This window comes from Rhinopithecus roxellana, chromosome 6, assembly GCF_007565055.1.
Source record: "Rhinopithecus roxellana isolate Shanxi Qingling chromosome 6, ASM756505v1, whole genome shotgun sequence".
Taxonomy (NCBI): domain Eukaryota; kingdom Metazoa; phylum Chordata; class Mammalia; order Primates; family Cercopithecidae; genus Rhinopithecus; species Rhinopithecus roxellana.
Genome location: NC_044554.1, coordinates 93,356,725 through 93,384,411, shown reverse-complemented (window position 1 = coordinate 93,384,411; position 27,687 = coordinate 93,356,725). Strand labels below are relative to the sequence as shown.

The 27,687-nt window shown below is 41.5% G+C and overlaps 1 protein-coding gene across 3 annotated transcripts in view; it reads right to left on the bottom strand.

Annotated features, from left to right (window-relative positions):
* Positions 1–27,687, bottom strand: part of SUGCT (succinyl-CoA:glutarate-CoA transferase) — a 737,208-nt gene that overhangs the window by 681,817 nt on the left and 27,704 nt on the right. For all 3 annotated transcript variants that reach the window (XM_010364257.1, XM_010364259.1, XM_010364258.1), the window contains exons 2-6: positions 22,323–22,374; positions 21,300–21,373; positions 14,809–14,894; positions 13,802–13,852; positions 8,360–8,480 (exon numbers count right to left, since the gene is read on the bottom strand). In XM_010364257.1, the coding sequence (XP_010362559.1) occupies positions 8,360–8,480; positions 13,802–13,852; positions 14,809–14,894; positions 21,300–21,373; positions 22,323–22,374 (384 nt within the window). The remainder of the gene's footprint in view (positions 1–8,359; positions 8,481–13,801; positions 13,853–14,808; positions 14,895–21,299; positions 21,374–22,322; positions 22,375–27,687) is intronic.

Genomic DNA, 27,687 nt, shown 5'->3' with positions numbered 1-27,687 from the left:
GAAAGAGTAATGAAGTTAACAAGAAGAGAAGAAATAACATTTTAAAATGTAGTGGAGAGGATTTCTACTGCTAAATTTTCATAATTAATAACATGTTCAGAAGATACAAAGGAAAGAAGGTACAACTTAAAATTAAATTGTTAGGGGAAATACCATTGTACTTCTGAAAGTCTAGAGAAATATAGAGTGGTCACTTCACAAATATAAATATGTCCTTCAGAGAGTCTTCCTACCCAGAGGTACACAGGAAACACTGCCCTTTTTACAAAAATAATTCCTAGTGAATAATAGCTGTTTAAACACTGCCCCCTAATGTGCATACTCAGCTCCCTCTGAAATGATAAGAGGACTGTGCTAATAAAAATAATCAAGTCCTTCCTCCCTTGTGATCACTCTAGCATTTTGTCCTGCAGACCAGATTTCATAGACTGAGGCAATTTCAACCACACAACTGTCAGAGTGCATTAAAGTGAATCTCCCAGCCATTCTAAGATTACTCTCATCAGCAGTAAGGCCAACATATGAGTGAGAACAAACTATTTGGGCTTGGACAGCACTGACAAGACAGCAATACCACTGGGAAACATCAGGAAAGTCTAGGATCTCAATCATAACATGTGCAACTTTAGACTGATATAATCAGTCATAAAAAAACACACACACACACACAGACACACTGATTACCAAGACAATCAAACTTTTTTTTTTTTTTGAGATGAAGTCTCACTCTGTCACCCAGGCTGGAATGCAATGGCATGATTTCGGCTCACTGTAACCTCCGCCTCCAGGTTCATGCAATTCTCCTGCCTCAGCCTCCCGAGTAGCTGGGATTATAGTCACCCACCACCATACCCAGCTAATTTTTGTATTTTTAGTAGAGATGGGGTTTCATCATGTTGGTCAGGCTGGTTTCGAACTCCTTACCTCAGGTGATCTGCCCGCCTTGGCCTCCCAAAGTACTGGGATTACAGGCGTGAGTCACCGCACCCGGCCAAGAAAATCAAATTTAAAAAAAAGAGATGAACCTTGCTGTTTATGCACACAAACTCACGACTCATGAATGGCTCTGGCTTCCAGAAGAATCTGTTGAAATTTAGACTCCCTGACTAATAAATTTGTTCATGACTTCCATCATTGCCAATAAAATTAACAACAAGTGAAAGAAAATGGCAAAAATAGGCCAGGCGCGGTGGCTCACGCCTGTAATACCAGCACTTTGGGAGGCCCAGGCGGGTGGATCATATAAGGTCAGGAGACCGAGACCATCCTGGCTAACATGGTGAAACCCTGTCTCTAGTAAAAATGCAAAACATTAGCCGGGTGTGGTGGCGGGCGCCTGTAGTCCCAGCTACTCGGGAGGCTGAGGCAGGAGAATGGCATGAACCCGAGAGGCGGAGCTTGCAGTGAGCTAAGATCACGCCACTGCACCCCAACCTGGGTGACAGAGCGAGACTCCATCTCAAAAAACAAAAAAAGGAAAATGGCAAAAATATATTATTCTCAAGTAGCGCTGTTCAGTGTCGCCTAATTACAAAATCTATGTCATTACTTATTGATATGTCTAAGTATGGAAAGCATAAAGGCACTTACTACTAAGTCAAGAAACCTGTTTTAAACCCATCTGCTGTTAAATAGCTGTGTGACCTTAGGTCTGGATCTGTTTCATTATCAGGAAATAAAGAACTGAGTATATAGATGTTATTCTAATAATTGTCAGGAGGTGAGAATGAGGAGAGCATAGAATAATGAGAGGTATGTTTTCAGACTACACATATCTGCCTATCCCCCTCTCATTCTTCCATTATATCACTAAAAAGCACATGATAGAACCATTCTTCCTTATCTGAGAACCACTGAATTATATAATCTATCTCCAATGCCACTCGCCATACTAAAATGTTAATACAGAATTTGAGAACTGTAAGAAAACTTAGACACTCTCCAATCATTAAGTCAAGGCCCAGAAGAACTTCTGACCCTAACCAGTTGGTTATGAATGTGAATCATTAGGAAGTGTGGGCTTCCAAGTAGACTAGAATTTTCTTTGACTCAGTGATGTGATAAAATGCATTATTATTCTCAACTGTCACCCTGCTCGAAACCCACGCCCTATGCCATGCGACTTTGTAGTTCCTCCCTCTGAAACAGAACGTATTTCACCACCCATTGGTATTGGACTTGATCATGTGACTTGCTTTGACAAATATTCCATTTGTTAGCAGATGCATTGGGAGCAGAAGCTTTAAACACACTGATGAAAATGGGCTTGTTCTCTTGCACTCCACCTTTCCCTATAAGGGGAGATGCATTTGGTGGCCACTGGTCCAAGGAGGATAACAGACATGCAGAGCATACTAGTCCCCCAACCCACAACTTGGAGCCAAACCTAACCAGTCTGTATCAACTGAATCCCAGCCAACCACAGACATGGGAAACAAAATTAAATGCTTATTGCCATATAGCATTTTGCATTTGTTGGTTATGCAGCACTTTTATAGTAATATGATCATTCAGAAAATAATTTACCTATATTAACATTTTAAACCTCAACATTTCCATTAGATTACAGGATTCTAATGGAAAAAAATATCTCCCTCACTCTGTCACACATATAAATATTATTGTTTAGACAGAAAAAAATATGATTATGGATCTATTAAACAGCACATTTTAAAAAGTGAGATCTAGTGGCCAAGAATCATCTACAATGTACAGAACCTGTCATTCAGTACAGAAGTTAATCATCAGGGCTGGGCACAGTGGCTCACACGTGTAATCCCAACACTTTGGGAGGCCGAGGTGGGTGGATCACTTGAGGTCAGGAGTTCCAGACCGGACTGGCCAAAATGGTGAAACCCTGTCTCTACTAAAAATACAAAAATTAGCCAGGCATGGTGGTGCACGCCTGTAATCCCATCTACTCGGGTGGCTGAGGCAGGAGACTCACCTGAACCTAGGAGGTGGAGGTTCCAGTGAGCAGAGATTGTACCAAAGCATTCCAACCTGAGGAACACAGGGATACCCTGCCTCCAAAAAAATCAATCAATCAATTAATCAATCAATCAATCACTACGGCTCTTTTTCCCATCTAAAATGACAACCAGCCTAACATTGCAGCTTACTTTATTTCTTTATTTTTTATTTTATTTTTTTTTGAGACAAAGTCTCACTCTGTCGCCCAGGCTGGAGTGCAGTGGTGCCGTCTCGGCTCACTGCAACCTCTGCCTCCCAGGCTGAAGCAATTCTCCCGTCTCAGCCTCCTGAGTAGCTGGGACTACAGGCACATGCCACCAAACCAGGCTAATTTTTGTATTTTTAGTAGAGACAGGGTTTCACCATATTGGTCAGGCTGATCTCGAACTCCTGACCTTAGGTAATCCACCCACCTTGGCCTCCCAAAGTGTTGGGATTACAGGCTTGAGCCACTGTGCCGAGCCTGCAGCTTACTTTATATGAAGATACTGAAACCGCCACTGAAAAATTGTAACTGAGATGGTGAAAGAGATCTGACCCAACCAGCTCTATCTTGCTTCTTAACACACCTCCAAGCTGCCCTTGTACATTCCTGGGCATCAGCGGAACTAACTTTGGGAGGAATTTAGTTTATGGTTTATAGTTTAAAACGAAGGCTGGGCACGGTGGCTCATGCCTGTAATCCCAACAATTTGGGAGGCGGAGGCGGGTGGACCACCTGAGTTCAGGAGTTCCAGACCAGCCTGATCAACATGGAGAAACCCCGTCTCTACTAAAAATACAAAAAAATTAGCCAGGTGTGGTGGTGCATGCCTGTAATCCCAGCTACTCAGGAAGCTGAGGCAAGAGAATCACGTGAACCCGAGAGGGAGCAATCGCAGTGAGCCGAGATTGCGCCGTTGCACTCTAGCCTTGGCAACAAGAGCAAAACTCCATCTCTAAAATAAAATAAAACAAAGACAGTAATAGCCCTTTCCCAAAACAAACCTCCTTCTTGTCTGGGGACTAGGCTGCCTTTATAGGACCAACAAATTAGCTACACAATTAGAAATTGTGGTTTAGCAGTCATGCAGCTGGAGGCTACAAGATCCTGACCCTCCTTAAACTGCTCCTAAGATCAGTGCTTGAGATATTTTGCAGACCCTGCACTTGATGAATCAGCTGACACCACCCAGATTGATAAACTGGCTCATCTGATCTGTGGCCCCCACCCAGATCTGACTCCTTACAAGAGGACAGCTTCAACTCCCTATGATCTCATCTCTGACCCAACCAATCAGCACTCTCGACTCACTGGCCTTCCCCCACCCACCAAATTATCCTTAAAAACTCTAATCCCTGAATGCTCGGGAGACTGACCTGAGTAATAATAAAATTCCAGTCTCCCACACAGCTCGCTCTGCGTGAATTAACTATTCCTCTATTGCAAGTCCCCTGTCTTGATAAATCAGCTCTGTTGAGGCAGCAGGCAAGGTGAATCCATTGGCAATTACAATATCATCATATTGATAATTACACTGTGAAAAGCAAATTATTATAATAACTCCACTAACCTGAATGCATAGAAATTACAGTATTTTATTTTTTATGAATATTTTTTAAAACAACAGATAACAGGTCGGGCATGGTGGCTCACACCTATAATGCCAGCACTTTGGGAGGCTGAGCTGAGGCACAAGGATCACTTGAGCCCAGGAGTTCTAGACTAGACTGAGCAACATGGCAAAACCCCATCTCTACAAAAAAAAAACTTTTCTAATTAAAAATTTAGCCAGGCGTGAGGGTGCACACCTGTAGTCCCAGCTACTTGGAAGGCAGAAGCAAAATAACTGCTTGAGTCCACAAGTTAGAAGCTGCAGTGAGCTATGATCATGACACTGCACTCCAGCCTGCGTGACAGAATGAGACCTCATCTCAAAGAAAAAAAAACAAAATATTTTGAAGCTTTTTACAGTAAAAAAATATTTTCAGATATCTATTTTAAGATAAACTTACTGAATAATAAGGAGTAAAGCTTTTGCTTAGTTCCTTTTTAAAATCTCTAAGTGCACCAGCTCCTTTTCCTAGCTTAGGAAAAGACCTAAGGCACAGTGATCTATGACAATAATAGAATATTTGCTTCATGGTATAGGCTCTTTTGGTATCTTAAAGCAATGATCATTATGTAGTGCCATAGATAAGCTATAGAAGAAATCACAGATAAAGCTAAGTATGTACTAACCCCCGGCTATTCTCTGAAAGTTTCTTAGGAAAATGTAAGCATACTATTTACTACTTATCCCTACCTCTAAAAAGTAGAATGCAGGAAAAATTGCAACTATTGAACTCTTTAGTTAAGTTCTGATTACTCATTCACTGATTCAAAAACTGCTGTTGACCAGCCTGGCCAACATGGAGAAACCCTGTCTCTACTAAAAATGCAAAAATTAGCTGGGCATAGTGGCGGGTGCCTAGAATCCCAGCTACTCGGGAGGCTGAGGCAGAAGAATCGCTTGAACCTAGGGGGTGGAGGTTGCAGTGAGCCAAGACTGCACCACTGCACTCCAGCCGGGCAACAGAGTGACACTCCATCTCAAAAAAAACGAAAAAAATTAGCCAGGTGCGGTGGCTCACGTCTATAATCCCAGCACTTTGGGAGGCCAAGGCGGATGGATCATGAGGTCAGGAGTTCAAGACCAGCCTGGCCAACATAGTGAAACCCCGTCTCTACTAAAAATACAAAAAATTAGCCAGGCGTGGTGGCGGGTGCCTGTAATCCAGCTACCCAAGAGGCTGAGGCTGGAGAATCGCTTGAACGTGGGAGACAGAGGTTGCAGTGAGCGGAGATCGCCCCACTGCACTCCAGCCTGGGTAACAGGGCGAGACTCTGTCTCAAAACAAAAAAATTGCTGTTGGCTGTAGAACCCCTATCATGTGCTCTGCATTACATGTGGAACTGGGAATAGAATAACAACTGTCAACGGCATGAGGGAAACTGGCAAGTAAAGAGGAAGTAAAAAACGAGATAGAGGTCAAGTGCAGTGGCTCATGCCAGTAATCCCAGCACTTTGGGAGGCCGAGCCAGGTGAATCACTTGAGGTCAAGAGTTAAGAGACCAGCTGGCCAACATGGTGAAACCCCGTCTCTACCCAAAATACAAAAATTAGCCGGGCAAGGTGGTGCACACCTGTAACCCCAGGTACTCTGGAGGCTGAGGCATAAGAATTGCTTGAACCTGGGAGGCAGAGGTTGCAGTGAGCTGAGACTGCCCCGGTGCACTCCAGCCTGGGTGACAGAGCAAGACTCTGCCTCAAAAAATAAAATAAAGGCCAGGCACAGTGGCTCATGCCTATAATCCCAGCACTTTGGGAGGCCAAGGCAGGTGGATCATGAGGTCAGGAGTTCGAGATCAGCCTGACCAACATGGTGAAACCGCATTTCTACTAAAAATACAAAAATTAGCCAGGCATGGTGGTGCGCACCTGTAATCGCAGCTACTCAGGAGGCTGTGGCAGGAGAATCGCTTGAACTGGGGAGGCAGAGATTGCAGTGAGCCAAGATGGTGCCACTGCACTCCAGTCTGGGGGACAAAGTGAGACTCAGTCTCAAAAAAAAAAAAAGAAATGCAAGTAATTCCAACCTACATATGCTATATGCCTTTCTGCTTAAACGATCTATGTTTTTAAGTATAAATTGTCTATGAAAATAAACACTTCTGGCCAGGCATGGTAGCTCACGCCTATAATCTCAATACTTTCAGAACCCAAGGTAGGCCAATTACATAAGGCCAGGAGTTCAAGAACAGCCAAGCCAACATGGCAAAACCCCATCTCTATGAAAAACACAAAAAAATTACTCCTTTACCTCATGCAGGTCTCTACTCAAATGTCACCATATGGGTAGAGCATTCTCTCACCTACCAGTATGAAATAACTTATCCTCACCCCACCCCCTTGCCAACTACCAGACTCAATTATCAAAAACAAAAATAAAGTGCTTATTTATTTACTATCTATCACCCTAACCTAGAATACAAATGCTCTAGAGAGCGCAGATGGATTTTTATCACTCCTGTATTCCAGAATCTGAGTCTACTGCCTGGAAGATCATAGGTTTGCAGTAAATATTTGGTGGATGACTGAGTAAAAACTTATAATACTAGGAATTTTTCTGATGCAAACTATTAATATAACATTTTATGTTATGAGTCACTTTTCTCTATTGCATCCCTAATTAAGAGTTAAGTAGTTATATAGAAAACTAAGTAACACTGTGACTTTTTCCCTTTAGCCTAAACATACAAATACATGCATATATAAGCAGTTCACTGGCAAGGGCGGAACAATCGGAAGACTTTATGCCACTCTTTTCCTTCTCTTGGCTTAGTGCTTCTGAATATATTGAAGGGATACCTTGGGCTCCTATGTTATTACCTTAAAGTCAATTAACATTTCAACTGTGGGCCGGGAGTGATGGCTCATGCCTATAATGCTAGCACTTTGGAAGGCCAAGGTTAGTGGATCACTTGAGGTTAGGATTTAGAGACCAGCCTCGCCAACATGGTGAAACCGTCTCTACTAAAAATACAAAAATCAGCCAGGCGTGGTGGTAGGCACCTGTAATCCCAGCTACTCGGGAGGCTGAGGCAGGAGAAACCTTTGAACTTAGGAGGCAGAGGTTACAGTGAGCCAAGATCACGCCACTGAACTCCAGCCTGGGCGACGGAGTGAGACTCTGTCTCAAAAAAGAAAAAAAAAATTGTTTTCAACTGTAAATTCACCTATGCAAGAGTTAATAACAGTACTTTGTAAACATTTGTAAAACATCAACATAAAAATTAGCAAAACTCTAGGCAGAGAATTCGAAGAAAAAATATGAATAGCCAATAAATTTATGAAAATTCTCATTTAGGTTAATGTTCCTTAATAATGTTCAGCAGCCAAGGCCGGATGCGGTGGCTCACACCTGTAATCCCAGCACTTTGGGAGGCTGAGGAGAGTGTATCCCGAGGTCAGGAGATCCAGATCATCCTGGCCAACATGGTGAAACCCCATCTCTACTAAAAATACAAAAATTAGCTGGGCATGGTGGCACATGCCTGGTAATTCCAGCTACTCAGGAGGCTAAGACAGGAGAATCGCTTGAACCAGGGAGTCGGAGGTTGCAGTGAGCCGAGATCACGCCACTACACTCCAGCCTAGCAACAGACTGAGACTTTGTCTCAAAAAAAAAAACAAAAAAAGAAAAAACAAGAAAAAATTAATGTTCAGCAACCTAAATGGCCCGGGAAAAAGGAAAGCAGAATAACTTCCAAAAAAAAAAAAGCCAGCAAGAGGTTTCTTACAGCAATAAGAAAACACAGAAACTGGAAAACCTTTTAACTGACAAGGATGTGGGGTTGAAATACCTGTGATGGAACAATAGATGATGTGAGGAGCAATCTTGTCTATATCTTCATATCCCAGGCCCATTGCAGACAGCTTGCCAGGGACATAGTTTTCCACAAACACATCACAAACAGCTGCGAGCTGATGGAAGAGGTGAACATGAGTCAGACTTCCCCTCAACAAATCCTCACATGATAGAATTTTAACTTCTACACAATTGATTCTCCCTTTCTAATAGCTCAGAAAAATCACAGGACCGATGAAGCAAATTAGATAAACATAGAAGTTCTGGTCAACTACTTAAAGCATTACTGTCAGTAAAATCATGGCTTTTAAAGTTTTTGTAAGTACATGGTATTGAATGGATTCTACATCCTTTAAATGTAATAAATATCTAGACTACATGGTCTGTCCAAATAGATTCTCAAAAGATTAGGTAGAAAAATTAGAATGTAAGTACATTAAATCTATGAAAAACACCTTTTAAAACCTTTACAAGAAAACTAAATGGTCATGTCTGGTTGCTCACTCCTCTAATCTCAGTACTTTGGGAGGCCAAGGCAGGTGGATTGCTTGAGCCCAGGAGTTCAAGATCAGGAGTTCAAGACTAGCCTAGGCAACATAGCAAAATCCCATCTCTACAAAAATTAGCCAGACAAGGTGGTGTACACCTATGGTCCCAGCTACTCGGGAGGCTCAGGTGGGAGGATTTCTTGATCCAGGAAGTTGAGGTTGCAGTGAGCTGCGATGATGGTGCCACTGCACTCCAGCCTGGGAGACTATTAGACCTTGTCTCCAAAAACAGACCTAAATACAAAGTCTTTACTACTCAGCATCCCTATTGTTATGTAATATTCCTCATTGTAACATGCACTTAACGCATGTCAACAGGATTCTGAAATGTTTTCACACCTTTCAGATGCATTCTTCCCAAAGAGTTTTATTTGTATTTAATGAACCACTGGAGTTTTTTTTTCTTCAGGCTACTAAACTATAGCCCAGTAAACCAGGAACTGTCAGGAACAAAATCCAGATTGTGATGCTCAGAGCACTGTTACAGGAATTAGAGGACAATGCAGCACTGTAAACCTTAATTTTAATTTTTTTCCCAAAATTTCAATTGCGACTACATACTTTTAAAAATGTTTGTAAAGGGCCAGGTGCAGTGGCTCACACTTGTAGTCCCAGCACTTTGGGAGGCCAAGGAAGGCAGACCACTTGAGGTCAGAAGTTCAAGACCAGCCTGGCCAACATGGTGAAACCCTGTCTCTACTAAAATTACAAAAAAATGAGCCAGATGTGGTGGCACATGCCTGTAATCCCAGCTACTTGGGAGGCTGAGGCACAAGAATCACTTGAACCCAGGAGATAGAGGTCACAGTGAGCTGAGATCGCACCATTGTACTCCAGCCTGGGTGACAGAGTAAGACCCTGTTTCAAAAAAAAAATATATATATATATATATATATTTTTTTTTTTTTTTAATTGGCTGGGCGCAGTGACTCACACCTGTAAATCCCAGCACTTTGGGGGGCCAAGGTAGGCAGATCACTTGAGGTTAGGAATTCGAGACCAGCCTGGCCAATACAGTGAAACCCTGTCTCTACTAAAACTACAAAAATTAGCTGGGCATGGTGGTACACGCCTGTAGTCTCAGCTACTCGGGAGGCTGAGGCAGGAGAATCATTTGAACCCAGGAGGTGGAGGTTGCCGTGAGTCAAGATAGTGCCACTGCACTCCAGGCTGGGGCAACAGAGCAAGATTCCATATCCAAAAAAAAAAAAACAACACAATAATTGGCTGGGCCCAATAGCTCACACCTGTAATCCCAACACTTTTTGAGGCTGAGGGGGTGCATCACTTGAGGTCAGGAGTTTGAGACAAGCCTGGGCAACATAGCAAGGCCTCATCTCTACAGAAAATTTAAAAATTAGCCAGGCATGGTGTCACATGCCTGTAGTCCCAGCTACACAAAAGGATGAAGCAGGAGGACTGCTTGAGCCCAGAAGGTAGAGGCTGCAGTGAGCAAGTTCTCGCTACTGCACTCCAGCCTGGGCAACAGAGTGGGACTGTCTCAAAAAAAAAAAAAAAAAATGCACTCCTACAAGCACTAAAGAAAATAAACTGCAGGCTAGCCGAGTGCAGTAGCTCACACCTGCAATCCCAGCACTTTGGGAGACCGAGGCAGGTAGATTACCTCAGGTCAGGAGTTCAGGACCAGCCTGGCCAACATGGTGAAACCCTGTCTCTACTAAAAAATACAAAAATTAGCCAGGCGTGGTGGTGTGCACCTGTAGTCCCAGCTACTCGGGAAGCTGAGACAGGAGAATTGCTTGAACCCGGAAGGCAGAGGGTGGAGTGAGCCGAGATCACACCATTGCACTCCAGCCTGGGAGACAAGAGCGAAACTCCGCCTCAAAAAACAAAAAAGGAAGAAAGAAAGAAAATAAACTGCATGCTATATAGCAAAATTCTAATATCGTTTCACCTAGGCATAGGATAAATGAGAGTTCATTATTCTTTCAACTTTTCTGAATGTTTTAACTTTTCATAACAAAATGTCATAGGAAAATAAAACTCCTGCATTGCTATGCTGACCATAACACAAGCCCGTAAAAATGATATTGTGACTGTCAACTAATTAACATAGAAAATTGTCTGAAATATTGGATAACACATGATCAAAAGTTATCAAATCATATCGCCACAATAATACTAAGTTCCATATAGGTTTTCTAAGCAGAGTTTCAGGTTTTACACAACCTGTTTTTGGTTAGCCTAGTTGACAAAGGAGTCATACTTTTTGAAGCTCTCATGTATCCAGCTGATTGACTTGTATAATACTTTGGAACTGTTTCTATAAACTAGACCCATTATATTAGCAATCCAAGGCACCAAGGCCTAAATGGAGAGGGATTTTTTTTGCCACTCCTTTTTTTTTTTTTGAGATGGAGTCTCACTCTGTCACCCAGGCTGGAGTACAGTGGTGCGATCTTGGCTCACTGCAACCTCTACCTCCTGGGTTCAAGTGATTCTCCTGACTCAGCCTCCCAAGTAGCTGGGACTACAGGCACACATCACCACGCCTGGCTAATTTTTGCATTTCTATTAGAGACAGGGTTTCACCATGTTGGCCAGGCTGGTCTCGAACTCCTGACCTCATGATCCGCCCGCCTTGGCCTCCCAAAGTGCTGGGATTACAGGTGTGAGCCACCATGCCTGGTCTTTTTTGCTACTCTTAAGGCCAGAAGAGAAATCTATACCAGAAATATGAAATACTAGAGAAAAAATAATTTTTCCTTTAGAAAGTAAGATACATAACTTATGAATTGTATAACTACCTAAAAGCAATTGACTGGCCATGGTGTTTCAAACCTGTAATCCCAGCATTTTGGGTGGCTGAGGTATGCGGATTGCTTGAGGCCAGGAGAACAATTTAGAAAAATCAAACCAAGTTTCAAAAGAAAAACAAAAACAAACAAACCTAAGTTATGCTACAGGAAAGATATGGGAAGACAGGGTGGTAAGATCAGGATGATTTTCAAGCTTTGGGTTCAAAATATATCTAGTTAACGAAAATTCTGAATTGGCTGCATTGATCCAGCAGAACCAAAAAGGATGGTCCCTGATTCTGATCTTAATAATTAAAGATTATCTTTCAATGACCGAGATAGAGAACATAAAGCAGCAGAAGAGCAATTGAAGCTAAGTTCATGTTTGGGTAAAAAATAAAGTTTGAGGCCAGGCGCAGTGATTCACGCCTGTAAACCCAGCACTTTGAGAGGCTGAGGCAGGTGGATCACCTGAGGTCAGGAGTCTGAGACTAGCCTGACCAATATGGTGAAACTCCATCTCTACTAAAAATATAAAAATTAGCCGGGCGTGGAGGCACGTGCCTGTGGACCCAGCTACTCCGCAGGCTGAGACAGGAGAATTGCTTGAAACCAGGAGGCGGAGGTTGCAGTGAGCCGAGATCGCACCACTGCACTCCAGCCTGGGTGACACAGCAAGACTCTGTCTCTAAATAAATAAATAAGTTTGAGACTTGGTTCTCTAACCAAATAGCCCTAAGTACAGTTGGCCCTTGAACAACAGGGGTTTGAACTGTGCAAGTACACCCCTAGGTGGATTCTTTTCAACCAAACGTGGATGGAAAATACAGTATGCACTGGATGCAAAACCCATGTACACTGAGAGCCAATTTTTTATACAAGCAGGTTCCACAAGCCCTGTACTGCAGGACTTAAGTATTCACAGATTTTGGTATTGTTGAGGTTCTAGTAGAACCAGTCCCCCAAATACAGAATAGTGTACATCCATTAGATTCACCTGTAAACCTTAGCAAAGATGGCAAACAAGGTTTATCCCACATGATGAATCCAACATCAGGAACATAGGAAATAATAACAGCTAATACCTCATGAGTGCTGACTATGTGGCAAGCACTTGTCTACACATTTTACACAGACTAACTCAATTCTAACAACAACCCTAGAGAGTAGGTACTATTGAGCTGGGCACAGTGGTTTACACATGTAAATCCCAGCTCTTTCGGAGGTCAAGGTAGGCAGATCACTTGAGGTCAGGAGTTCAAGACCAGCCTGGCCAATATGGTGAAACCCCATCGTTACTAAAATTACAAAAATCAGCCAGGTGTGCTGGTGCACACCTGTAATCCCAGCTACTCTGGAGGCTGTGGCAAGAGAATTGCTTGAACCCAAGAGGTGGAGGTTGCAGTGAGCCGAGATCATGCCACTGCCCTCCAGCCTGGTCAAAAAAGCAACACTCTGTTTCAAAAAAAAGAAAGTAGGTACTATTATTACCCAGTTTACTAATGAAGAAACTGAGGCACAAAGAAGTTATATAACCTGTCTGAAGTCATATAGCCAGCAAGCACAGAAGGCAGGATTCAAACCCCATGCAAAGGTATCCATCCTTAATTTAACCACTGTGCCTTCCAGCTCCTCTAAGAAAAATGCTGAGATCAGGTCTGGATATACTGATCATCTGAGTAAGGGTTAGAGAAAGCTTGGACTCTCCAGTGATGTGACCCAGATCCAAATGTCAGCTTTCCCCATACTAGCTAGGTAATCTTGGAGCATCACTTAGGTACCAGGAAACTCAATTCCCTTTTATGTAAATGAGATTTCAATACTTCATTTACAAGGTAAAATCTGAGGATTAGAGAAGATAACGTGAGCAAAGTGCCCAAGCCCAGGATTTGCTGCAGAGTTGGTGCTCAGTCAATAGTAGCTAGCACCATAATGATACACAATATACAAAAAATTTAAAGCACATTACACTTACAAAGAAGTATACAAATCAAGGTAAATACTTAAAAGGTATTTGTTGCAAATGTACAGATCACCCATAAAATTGAGTTTTAAAACACTTTTGCTCTGATATTTCAATCCCTAATTATAACCTAGGTGGTAGGATGCCTTCTATACATCATACTGTACCTCTTTGATGATTTTCACCCCTTTTGGATCCTTGATATTAACAGCAATACTCTAAAAATTAAAAATACATATAATATTATTTCGATGACCGAAATACAAGAAGCCCAATCCCCACCATTATGCAATATACCCACATAACAAACATGCAATGTATCCCCTGAATCCAAAATAAAAAGTAAAAAAAAAAATAAAGCATGTATATTAAAATACTATCATAAAAGTTTTTCTTTTTTTCTTTTTTTACTTTTTGAGATGGAGTCTTGCTCTGTTACCCAGGCTGGAGTGCAGTGGTGTGATCTCGGCTCACTGCAACCTCTGTGTCCCGAGTTCAAGCGATTCACATGCCTCAGCCTCCCAAGTAGCTGGGACTACAGGCACACGTCACCATGCCCAGCTAATTTTTCTATTTTTAGTAGAGACGGGGTTTCGCCTTATTGGCCAGGATGGTCTCAATCTCCTGACCTCATGATCCGCCCGCCTCGGCCTCCCAAAGTGCTGGGATTACAGGCGTGAGCCACTGTGCCCAGTCATGAAAGTTCTTCTTATTGCTGACAAGAAAGCCACATATCATAGATCATCCTCTTAAATTTATTTTATGCATGAAGAAATATTTAAATCATCTTTACTGATTCTATTTACCATGAGGATATATTAATACGCTAACAAGGATGATAGGAGATGTTTTTAAAGTATAATACGAAGTGTTAGGCAATTATTCCCTAATAATAACAAATGTAAGGAATCAAATGATTTTTCTATTTCATAAAATTATTTCCATTATAAATTCTTATGAAATGTTCTAAGTTACTTAGTATGTAAGGAAGAGTAGTAAAAAGCTCCATTGTTTCTACTTAGTGAATGGTAAATGAACAGAAGTTTAATTTATTTGAAATATTAATTACATCTTAATTTATTTAAGGAAGAAAAAAAAAGCCACAATGATATCAACAGTTTTGCTATTACAAGAGAATTACACACAAAAAGCCAAAAAGGGATGATATTCTTACTTTTTTATTTCGGTTAACACTGAGATAATATGTACTTTCTGTCCCAACAAAAGGTGGTCCCCAAGTCCGTGTATCATCTCCAACTCCTGAAAATAATAACATGAGCTATTAATATTTGGGGTTTTTTTTTTTTTTTTGGAGATGGAGTCTCACTCTGTTGCCCAGACTGGAGTGCAGAGGAACGATCTCTGCTCACTGCAACTTCTGCCTCCTGGGTTCAGGTAATTCTCCTGCCTCAGCTACCTGAGTAGCTGGGATTACAGAAGTGCACCACCATACCTGGCTAATTTTTGTGTTTTTAGTAGAGACAGGGTTTCACCATGTTGGCCAGGCTGGTCTCAAACTCCTGGCCTCAGGTGATCCAACCACTTCGGCTTCCCAAAGTGCTGGGATTACAGGCATGAGCCACTATACCCAGTCATTTAAAGCAGTTTCAAAGTGACTATGAAAAAAAATAAAAATAGTACTATCAATTTCTAGAACTATAATTTAATTGTACTATCAATTGCTAAAACTAGCTGGGATTACAGGCATCCGCCAGCATGCCCTGCTAATTTTTGTATTTTTACCAGAGACGGGGTTTCACCATATTGGCAGGCCCATCTCGAACTCCTGACTTCAGATGATCCGCCCGCCTCAGCCTCCCAAAGTGCTGGGATTACAGGTGTGAGTCACCACACTCAGCCAAGAAGCATTAGTTCTAACTGGAGCTAAACCAATGACATCTCCTGCATCAGCCTCCATAGTAACTGGGATTACAGGTGTGCACCACCATGCCCGGCTAATTTTTTATTTTTAGTAGAGACAGGGTTTCACAATATTGGCCGGGCTAGTCCCAAACTCCTGACCTCAAGTGACCCAGCCGCCTAGGCCTCCCAAAGTGATCCCACTGCACCAGGCCAGTAGTTTATTTTAGACATTTGCACTCATTTCTCAGGTGGAGATAATGTCAGGAGTCTACACTGGAGGCCTACAAGGCTTTCCTGATTTAACTGGGGTTTCAGAAGGCTCTGGGTCGATGGCACACGACAGGAAATGTATGGGTTAAAGGACATAGTCTGGAAAAACTTACAGCTTGGGAGACATGTTTTATTTGACCCACACAATCCTTTAAGTTTTTAACTAGCTGCCATGATTTCAAAATCTGGAAATCTTTAAAAATTCACACTGCCTTTCTTAGATGACCTTTTGACACATTCATTCATTCAACAAATATTTATTGAGCACCAACTATGTCACAGACACTGCTCTGTGCAGAGCAGACACAGCAGTGAACAAAAGACCAACAGCCCTGGCCTCGTGTCCCCTAGTGGAGACGATGCTGAAATTTCAGCTGCATCCTTGCTCACTTCCCTGCTCACTTTCCTCACTTAGGATCCCTGCCTGGCCCTGCAGGCACACAGATACATCCACTGACTGGCTAACTCTACAAAAAGAGGAGTATACATAAATGTAATATGCTCTTTGGTTACACAAATAAAAATAATCTAATCTAATACTAAATCAGAAAACTACAACCAGGCCAGACGTAGTGACTCATGCTGGTAATCCCAACAATTTGGGAGGCCAAGGAGGGTAGATCACTTGAGGCCAGGAGTTTGAGAACAGCCTAGGCAACATGGTGAAACTGTGTCTCTACAAACTGAAAAAATTAGCCAGGTGTGGTAGCACATGCCTGTATTCCCAGCTACTTAGGACACTGAGATGGGGGAATCGCTTGAGCTCAGGAGGTCAATGGTGCACTGAGCCAGGAGTGTGCCACTGCGGGACAGAGCAAGATCCTGTGAAAAGAAAAGAAAAAGAAAAGAAGAGAAGAGGAGGAAAGGGGAGGAGAAGGGAAGGGAGGGAAAAAAAGAAAAGAGAAAAGAAAAGAAAGAGAGAAGGAGGGCAGAGCAGGGCAAAAGAAAGAAAGAGAGAGAAAGAGAGAACGAGAGAGAAAGAAAGAAAGAAAAAAAGAAAGAAAGAAGAAAGAAAGAAAGAAAGAAAGAAAGAAAGAAAGAAAGAAAGAAAGAAAGAAAGAAAGAAAGAAAGAAAGAAAGAAAAAGAAAGAAAGAAAGAAAGAAAGAAAGAAAGAAAGAAAGAAAGAAAGAAAGAAAACTGAAAACTACAACCAAATTTTATTTAATTGAGGAACTATATAAAACTACTTTTCTACTGAAATGTGAAAATACCACGAAGCTGCTTTGAATGAAAATCACTTTTTCTCATATCTGTGTTGAATAACTATCTCAAAAACCCAAAACAATTAAATATATAATATGAATATTAAAATGTATTAATTGGGAGGGTGAAGAGAAGTCATCATAGTAACTGATCAAAAAAAGGACAGTAGGCCAGATGCAGTGGCTCACCCCTGTAACCCCAGCACTTTGGGAGGCCAAGGTGTGTGGATCACCTGAGGTCAGGAGTTTGACACCAGCCTGGTCAACATGGTGAAACCCCATCTCTACTAAAAATAAAAAAACCAGCTGGGCGTGATGGCACATGCCTGTAATCCCAGCTTCTCAGGAGGCTGAGGCAGGAGAATCATTTGAACCTGGGACGTAGAGGTTGCAGTGAGCCGAAATCATGCCATTGCACTCTAGCCTGGGCAACAAGAGTGAAAACTCTGTCACAAAAAAAAAAAAAAAAAAAAAAAAAAAAAGGGACAATAAACACCTGCTAGGAACAAAGCCCGATACCAAGTGTATGGCGATGAGACATAATAAAGGCCTAGACAAAGAAAGATCTGTTGTGGTTTAGTTTCCATGGTGGAAACTAAAAAGTACAAAGGAGAAATAGGCCTCACTATACAGGGAACAACAATTTGTAAAATTAATAGAAATACAAATGTTACCCTGGTGGCGAATTGAAATAGCAAGAGAAATTATTAACACATATGCAAGAAAACCAATGGTTGAAATCAGATAGCAATATGGAAATTAGAAGCTTTAAAGAAAAAAAACAAATGTTGAGCTAGAAAATAAACATTCTTCCGCATGTATCCAACACTGACTAAAAGTGATGAACATCACTGAATGAATAAACGAAGCATCATCTCTGGGAGCAGGACTTGCCAGGCACTTCTACCGCCTGAGACTGGCAGGGATAATAAAAAGTAATAAAATATACTAATACATGATATTCCTCATGCTCATCAGAGAATCTTCTGCTAACTGCCTTGGCCTCTTAAGAATATCTACTTAACAAGAAATTGAATCTTCCAGATCAAGTATTCTACTTTCTGTAAAGACAAAATAAAATTTAAAAAATTTTAAAAAAGAAGGAAACAAACAAAAAGATATTCTACTTTATATGGCTATCACTTATGGTCAATTACTAAGTTGACGTAATTACAAATCATTCTCCTGTGAGTCTTAGAGATACATACATATTATTCACCACTAGACCAGGCTCACTGATTTGGGGATTCTGTTTAAGACCCATAGGATCAGATCTTGAAACATAAATAATAATGCTAATTTTTGAAAACTTCTAAAACAAGCTGCATAGGCCAGGTGTGGTGGCTTACCCACACCTGTAATGTCAGCACTTTGGGAGACTGAGGTCGAAGGATCGTTTGCGCCTAGGAGTTCAAAACCAGTCTTGGCAATATAGGAAGACCCTGTTTTTACCAAAAACTATGTGTGTGTGTGTGTGTGTGTGTGTGTGTATGTGTATATATATATATATATATATATATATTTTTTTTTTTTTTTTTTTTTTTTAAATAAGGCCGAGTGTGGTGGCTCATAGAGCAAGACTCCATCTCAAAAAAAAAAAAAAAAAACAAAAAAAAGTAGCCAGGTACAGTTGCGCACAACTATGGTTCCAGCTAAGGTAGGAGGATTGCTTGAGCCTGGGAGGTCGAGGCCACAGTAAGCCATGATCACACGATGGCACTCAAGCCTGGATGACAGAGTGAGATCCGTCTCAAAAAAAAATAAAATAAAACAAGCTGTTTATATGATGATATAGCAGACATTAAAAAACATGGACTGTGCCCTTTAAGTGCTTATTGGAGAGAAAGGGCACAAAACAATGACACATTCCTTTTTGAGATGGAGTGTGGCTCTTGTTGCCCAGGCTGGGGTGCAATGGCATGGTCTCAGCTCACTACAACCTCCATCTCCCAGGTTCAAACAATTCTCGTGCCTCAGTCTCCCAAGTAGAGATTACAGGCATCCACCACCATGCACCACTAATTTTTGTACTTTTAGTAGAGAAGGGGGTTTCACCACGTTGGCCAGGTTGGTCTTGAACACCTGACCTCAGGTGATCCACCCACCTCAGTCGCCCAAAATGTGATTACAGGTGTGACCCACTATGCCCGGCCAATAATGATGCTTTTCTTTTTTTTTTTTTTTTTTTTTTTTTTGAGACGGAGTCTCGCTCTGTCACCCAGGCTGGAGTGCAGTGACCAGATCTCAGCTCACTGCAAGCTCCGCCTCCCGGGTTCACGCCATTCTCCTGCCTCAGCCTCCCGAGTAGCTGGGACTACAGGCACCGCCACCTCGCCTGGCTAGTTTTTTGTATTTTTAGTAGAGACGGGGTTTCACCGTGTTAGCCAGGATGGTCTCGATCTCCTGACCTCGTGATCCGCCCGTCTCGGCCTCCCAAAGTGCTGGGATTACAGGCTTGAGCCACCGCGCCCGGCATAATGATGCTTTTCTAAGAAACTTTATCAATAACAGCTTGAACTAAATACCAAACTGCTAAGATGATACCAAATAAAAGTGAGAAATGTATACACAGAATATATTTATTTGGTGAACAAAGGAGGAAGAAAGAACAGGAAAGATGTCAGATGAAAACATAAAAGCAAAAAACTGATCTAAGCTTAGGTGTTTCCTTCTTCAAAACCTTTAAAATTATAAAATGGGAAAATGTTTCTTTTATTGGGAATAGAAAAAAATGGCCAGGAGTAGTAGGTCATACCTGTAATCCCAACATTCTGAAAGGCTGAGACAGGAGTTCAAGACCAGCACAAGCAACATAGCAAGACCCTGTCTCTACATACACATACACACAAAATTGTATTATTATAGCTGGGCATGGTGGCACATGCCTGTAGTCCCATCCATTCAGGAGGCTGAGGCAGGAGAATTGCTCAAGACCAGTAGTTGGAGGCTATAGTGAGCTATGATCATACCACTGCACTCCAGCCTGGATGACAGAGGGAAACGCCATCTCTAAAAAATAAAAAGAAAAAGGAAATAGAAAAGAATGACTTAGGTTGGAGTATTTGAGGTTTTCTGTTTGTTTGTTTGTTTGTCTGTCTGTTTTTGAGACAGGGTCTCACTCTGTCACCCAGGCTGGAGTGCAGTGGCACGATCTCGGCTCACTGAAACCTCCACCTCCCAAGTTCAAGAGATTCTTCCACCTCAACCTCCCAAGTAGCTGGAACCACAGGTGTCTGCCACCATGCCTGGCTCATTTTTGTATTTTTAGTGGAGACAGGATTTCACCATGTTGGCCAGGCTGGTGTCGAACTGCTGACCTCAGGTGATCCGCCTGCCTCCCAAAGTACTGGAATTGCAGGCGTGAGTCACCATGCCCAGCCTTGGGTTGTTTTTTGAGGGACTTTGATTCCTTTTCCTTCTCTCCTTCTTCTTTACCCTATTTCTTCACTTTTATCCTCCTTTCTCCTGGCCTTCCCTTTATTCCACGGTGAGGGAGGGTGGCCAGGCCCACTGCAATCTCAGTCTCAACGCTAAAGCTAGGCTGGGACTAAGGAAGGCCAGAATCACGGCTGAGGGTCTGGATATTCCTTATTACCTATGTGCCCCTAAATAAGTTGCTTTACATCTCTGTGCCTCCATTTTCTCCTTTATAAACTATGAATAATAACATCAGCCCATAGGGTTGTTGTAAAGATTAAATAAGCACAGGCAAAGCATTGAGAACTTTGCCCGGCACTGTAGGTGTTGTTATCATCGTTGTTATACACTGCATCTCAGCTTCTTTGTTTTTTTTGAAGCAGAGTCTTGCTCTGTTGCCCAGGCTGGAGTGCAGTGGCATGACCTTGGCTCACAGCAACCTCCACCTCCCGGGTTCAAGTGTTTCTCCTGCCTCAGCCTCCCAAGTAGCTGGGATTACAGGTCCATGCCTGGCTACTTTTTTTTTGTATTTTTAGTAGAAACGAAGTTTCACCATGTTGGCCAGGCTGGTCTTGAAGTCCTGACCTCAAGTGATCTGCCCTCTTCGGCTTCCCAAAGTGCTGGGATTACAGGCGTCAATCACTGTGGCCAGCCTCAGCTTCTAACAAAAGCCTTCAGGTGCAAAGAAGAAACTGGCTTGAGCCTTAGCACTTAGCACACATAAGGACTAAAAAGATACCATTAGTGTTAGTTCACAGGAAAACAAGAAATGGAGAAGAAAAAGACAATCATTTCATTTTAATTCTCTCCTTATCCCACTTACAGGTACACTAAACATGGGTATTTAGAGAATTATTTAAATATATTTATTAGCTTGTTTCTATTTTTTAAAGGGAGTAATAATAGCTTTACCTGGTCTCTCCACTTTTATAACTTCTGCTCCAAGATCTCCTAAATTCATAGTAGCAAAAGGTCCCGCCAGGATTCTACAATGTTAAAAATGATAAATTAATTACCATCTGGAAAATTTTTACATTAATAATCTTCTTAAAGACCCATCAACACAGACAAGCTCATATAATGCTAGTAAGAATCAAAACAGTTAAAACTGTAATTTGGCCATATGTAACAGGAGCTTTAAAAATATATACCCCCTTTCTTTTTCTTTTTCTATTTTTTTGAGACGGAGTCTCACTCTGTCGCCCAGACTGGAGTGCAGTGGCGCCATCTCAGCTCACTGCAAGCTCCACCTCCTGGGTTCATGCCATTCTCCTGCCTCAGCCTCCTGAGTAGCTGGGACTACAGGTGCCCGCCACCTCGCCCGGCTAATTTTTTTGTATTTTTAGTAGAGACGGGGTTTCACCGTGTTAGCCAGGATGATCTCCATCTCCTGATCTCATGATCCGCCTGCCACAGCCTCCCAAAGTGCTGGGATTACAGACGTCAGCCACTGCGCCCGGCCCCTATAATTCTTTTTCTAGAATTTTATCCTGAGGAAGAAATCAAAACTGAGGGAAATATTTGTGTACAAGGAAGCCTAATTTATAATCGTGAAAGATTAGAGGATGATTAAGTAATTATGTGACATCGATATATTAACTATCTTACTTTTTGTTGAATTTTGAATAACATAGGAAAATATCTAAAATATAACATTGTGTTTAAAATGTGGGTAAAACTGTAATTTCAATATGGTTCCAATTTTTGTTTTTTAAGATTATATATAAATACACATTGGGAAAAGGCATAAATACTACACTAATTATCTCATAGAATGATGATATTACAGGAATTTTTCTTTTCTTATTTTCTTCTCTAAAATTTCAACATAAGCATATAAGTATCTTCTTATAATTCAAAAATTAAATGTTTTTGAGGAAAGGGAAAAACCCAATCCCCAAAAAAAAACCCAAATGTTGATAAACCAATACAAACCTTGTTAGATCCAGAATTTTTACCCCTTCCAATGGCTTTATATTGTTCATATCTGGCAAAACAGAGAAAACATTTCAAGATAATTGATTACTAATTTTCTTACATTTTCACATACACCATTATAAGCTTGAGATAGATCACAAGGACTACAGTGATTCTTAGTAAGGGAGTCCACAGACCACAAGGCTCTAGTAAAGAATACCGGAAGCTGAGCCAGGCGCAGTGACTCATGCCTGTATCCCAGCACTTTCGGAGGCCAAGGTAGGCAGATCACCTGAGATCAGGAATTCGAGACCAGCCTGGCCAACATGGTGAAATCCCGTCTGTACTAAAAATACAAAAAATAGCCAGGCACCGTGGCATGTGCATGTAATTCTAGCTACTCGCTGAGGCAGAAGAATCCTTTGAACCCAGGAGGCAGAGGCTGTAGTGGGCCAAGATGGAGCCACTGCACTCCAGCCTGAGCAACAGAGCGAGACACCACCTCAAAAAAAAAAAAAGAAAAAGAAAAAAAAAGAAAAAAATTACTATCACAATCACAGCAATAGCAAATATTTGAAGTGCATGGATTGGTGCATTACTTTCTTGACAGCATACTTATATGGAAAACCAAATTATAATCAGAAGGTAAACTGATAGGCAAAGCATCAGAAAAAGGAAAGTAGCTAAAACCATGTTTAATGTGGTAAATTGTTACAGCTATTTCCCCAAAAATCACACCTCCAACCTCATACATTCTCCTCCCACGTTGGCACTGGGCTTGGACATCTGCCTTGTTTTCGCCAATAGGGTAATAGGAAAGCTGATGCCAGCAGAGGCAGGATAAGTGCTTGTACACTGGGGCTTGATTTTTTGGACCACTTCAATCTTCATGCGAAGAAGCACAAGATGAAAGAACACATGGAGAGAAGTTCAGCTGAGACTGTCATTGCAGCAGTCCCAGCTTAGGCCCAGATATCTGGATGAAGCCATCTTGGAACACCCAGGCCGAGCCAAACCACTAGCTATTTGCAGACACATGAATAATCCCAGGTGAATCCAGCAAAAGAATTGCCCAACTGGCCAGGCATGGTGGCTCACGCTTGTAATCCCAGCACTTTGGGAGGCTGAGGCGGGCAGATCACCTGAGGTCAGGAGTTCCAGACCAGCCTGGCCAACCCCGTCTCTACTAAAAATGCAAAATTAGCCGGGTATGGTGGCGCATGCCTGTAATCCCAGCTACTCTGGAGTCTGAGGCTGGAGAATCGCTTGAACCCAGGAGGTAGAGGTTGCAGTAATCTGAGATGGCACCACTCAAGCCTGGGCAACAAAAGCAAACTCTGTCTTAAAAAAAGAAAGAAAGAAAGAATTGCCCAATCAACCCCCAAAACTTTGAGAAAAAAATAAAGCCTTGTTTTAAGGCACTAAGTTTTGGAGTGGTTTGTTATATGGCAATAGATTAATACAATGGCTTACAGCAGAGATAACCTGTTAGAGTAGTAAGAATGATCCTTGTATACGTAAAACATCCTTCCCTGCTCAAAATCCTCTATGGCTTCCTACTAAACTTAGAATGAAATCCAACTTCTTTCCACAGCTCACAAAATCCTGCTTGTTCTGGCCCTTGACACTTAAAAATTTGATAGAAGGAAAAATACTATAGAAAGGCAGAAAGATCGAGATAAGAAAATCACCTACAGAGCAGAACAAAAAAATAAAAGTGGAAAATGGAGAAAAGGTAACAAAAATAAAACATCAGTCCAGGAAACCCAATAATATGAGCTTCTTAAAGAGTGAACAGCAAAAACAGAAAAGAGAGTATTACCAAAGAAATAATTCAGAAAAAATTGCCTAGAACTGAAAGGCATAAATTTCTAGACTGGAAGGTCCCTCTACTGGCCCAGCATAATGGATTTTTAAAAGACACACAGCAAGCACACCAAGACATCACTGAAAATCTGGAATACAGACTTCTCTGACAAAAGGTCTTAAACATTTCTAGGGAGATAAAAGCAGGTCAGATACAAAGGACTGGTTATCAGGAAGACATTGAATTTCTCAACAATGCTGAAAGACAAAACAAAAAACTGGAGCAAAAAAAAAAAAAAAAACCCTTAAAATTCTGAGGGGAGAAATTCTTTCTCCCTAAAATTCTAAACCTAATTAAAACACAAGTCAAGTGTGAGGGTAGAAAAAAAATATTTTCAGTCACGCAGGTTTTCAATAACTACCTGTCATGCATCCTTTCTTGGAAAAATTCCTTTCAAAGGTAATCTAGAAATTTAGAAAATTACTTTATAAGAAAATCATTCCTCCCCACCTGAATATAAGGAAGACTCTAGATCCAACTTACAAGTGACAGGAGCTATAGGAGACAGAGGACCATGTCAAGGACACAATACGGAAGCAGGCACAAAAATCCAGAATGCCCGAAACACTGCAGGAAATGGAAATATTTATTTCTTTAACAAATAAAAAGGCAAGAAAAATGCAAGATGTAGAAGGAGATCCCAAATTAAATGAGACTTAAGTGTCAAGCAACCACAGTATATGAGCCTTACTTAGAGCCTGATTCAAACAAACTATTAAAAATCAGATAATGATAGGCAAGGTGGCTCACACCTGTAATCCCAGCACTTTGGGAGGCCAAGGCGGGCGGATCACTTAAGGTCAGGAATTCGAGACCAGCCTGGTCAACCTGGTGAAACCCCATCTCTACAAAAATACAAAAATTTAGCTGGGTGTGGCGACGAGCGCCAGTAGTCCCAGCTACTCAGGAGGCTGAGACAGGACATTCTCTTGAATCCAGGAGGCAGAGGTGGCAGTGAGCCGAGATTACACCACTGCACTCCAGCCTGGGCAACACAGGAAGACTCCATCTCAAAAATAAAATTAAATTAAATAAAATTAAATTAAATTAAGTTAAAAATAAAATACAAAAAGAATAAAAATAAAGCGGAGGGGTGAAGTGAAGCTCAGGATGACAAGGAAGATACCAACACAATAGCTGAGAGGTTTGCACTTGCATCGCAGTATGGGATAAATGGAGGCTAGATATTGAGAAGGCAAATAAAGAAACCGGACAAATATTAACAAAGAGAAATAAAAAAGTATACATGAGCAGCAGTGTAATCAGAGTATGAATAATAATTGTACTGTTTAAAAATTTTTTTTAAACAAACATAATTTAGCAGTTTAATTTAACAAGGAAAAAATGATTTGTGAAATCGGACAACCCCTACCTACCCTCCCCCAAGTCATAGCAGATTTAGAGGGTCTCCAGCGCTGCTGTATAGTGGGCATAGTGGGAGAGAATTTATGCATACAAAAAGGAAAGAGATGTACAGGGAGCAGAAGCAAGGTATAGAAACAGCTAGTGCCTTAGAACACGATCTGAACAGCTGGTGGCTGTAAGTCTTTGAGGTCCAGCTGCTGGGACTGGCTGAGAGTCAGCAACTGTTATTGAAGCATACCCCTAACATAGGTTTTCAGTTTGCTTACCTACTAAATTAGGTTGTGGGTTGTAGGTAAAAACTCAAGTATGTGAGTATGGAGGCTTTCTTAGGCCAGATTTTAGTTTGATGAAACAGTATAATAACAATCTAAATACTGAATAGTGATCTAACAAAATTTATAATTTGGAAGGATGGAAAGTGCATGGATTTTTGTTCAAATGGTAGTGAAAGAAAGCTAGCCTCTTTTTTTTTTTTTTTTTTGGAGACAGAGTCTCATTCTGTCTCCCTGGCTTGCAATCTTGGCTCACTGCAATCTCCGCTTCCCAGATTCAAGTGATTCTCCTGCTTCAGCCTCCCAGGTAGCTGGGATTACAGGCACCTGCCACCAGGCCCAGCTAATTTTTGTATTTTTAGTAGAGACAGGGTTTCACCATGTTGGTCAGGCTGGTCTCGAACTTCTGACCTCAGGTGATCCACCCACCTCGACCTCCCAAAGTGCTGGGATTACAGGTGTGAGGCACCGTGCCTGGCCTGAAAGCTAGTCTTTATCACTATCGATAGTGCCTAAAAACAAAACAAAAGAATCAATAACATTATAATCAAGTTCTTTAGTGATTTGGCAGGGGAAAAAAAGGCAAAAAGAATTGAAATTTGTTGTCTCTGGGCAAAGGGAAGGGGCAGAAAGGCATAAGGGGTTACTCTTTTTCATAATTAACACTGTAGAACTTCTGAAGTTTTAAAACCAAGTATACCTAAAACTTTGATTTTAAAAATTAAAAAATAAATTATAAATTATATTACATTTGTGAACAACAGGGTGAAGTATCATTCTGTGTATCTTCTGCTATACAGCCCGCTGCAATGCTTTGTTAAATATTTCTACTCTGAAGCTTTTACTGACTAAAAGTACATGTACACATGGCAGCATCATCACAGAGGAATTACAGTTAATACTCAGATTCTGTATTTGGGAATTTGACTGTTCACTAACTTTTTTTTTTTTTTTTTTTTTTTTTGAGATGGAATCTTGCTCTGTCACCCAGGCTGGAGTGCAATAGTATGATCTCAGCTCACTGCAACCTCCACCTCCCAGGTTCAAATGATTCTCCTGCCTCAGCCTCCCAAGTAGCTAGGATTACAGGCATGTGCCACCATGTCCCAGTTTTTTTGTATTTTTAGTAGAGATGAGGTTTTACCATGTTGGCCAGGCTGATCTCAAACACCTCACCTGAGGTGATCCATCTGCCTCAGCCTCTCACAGTGCTGGCAATACAGGTATGAGCCAGCCACCACGCCCAGCCTACTCACTAAAATTTATTTGTAACCCCAAAATCAATACATGTGGAGCTTTCACGGTCATTCCCAGACATGCACAGAATGTAGGAAAATTTGAGTAGGTCATTGTGCATGTTCCCAGCTGAGGTTGAACAACGTGATACTTGTTTCACCTCTCATACTATACACAAGTGTCCTCTTGCAGTATATTTAATGTTGTGTTTTTAACATTTTTGTGCTTTTTGTTGGTGATCACGCTGTTTATGGCCCAGAAGCATAGTGCTGTCTAGTGTTCCTAAGCATAAGAAGGCCGTGATATGCCTTATAGAGAAAATACATTGTTAGATAAGCTTCATTCAGGCATGAGTTATAGTGCTATAGATTATGAGTTCAATGTTAATGAATCAACAGGGTGTCAATGGAATCAATAAGTTGTCTTTAAAAAGAAACACAGGTCAGGTGCAGTGATTCACACCTGTAATCCCAGCACTTTGGGAGGAGGAGGCAGGCGGATCACTTAAGGTCAGGAGTTAGAGACCAGCCTGGCCAGCATGGCGAAACCCTGTCTCTACTGAAAATACAAAAAGTTGCCAGGCATGTTGGTGCATACCTGTAATCCCAGCTACTAGGGAAGCTGAGGCAGGAGAATCGCTTGA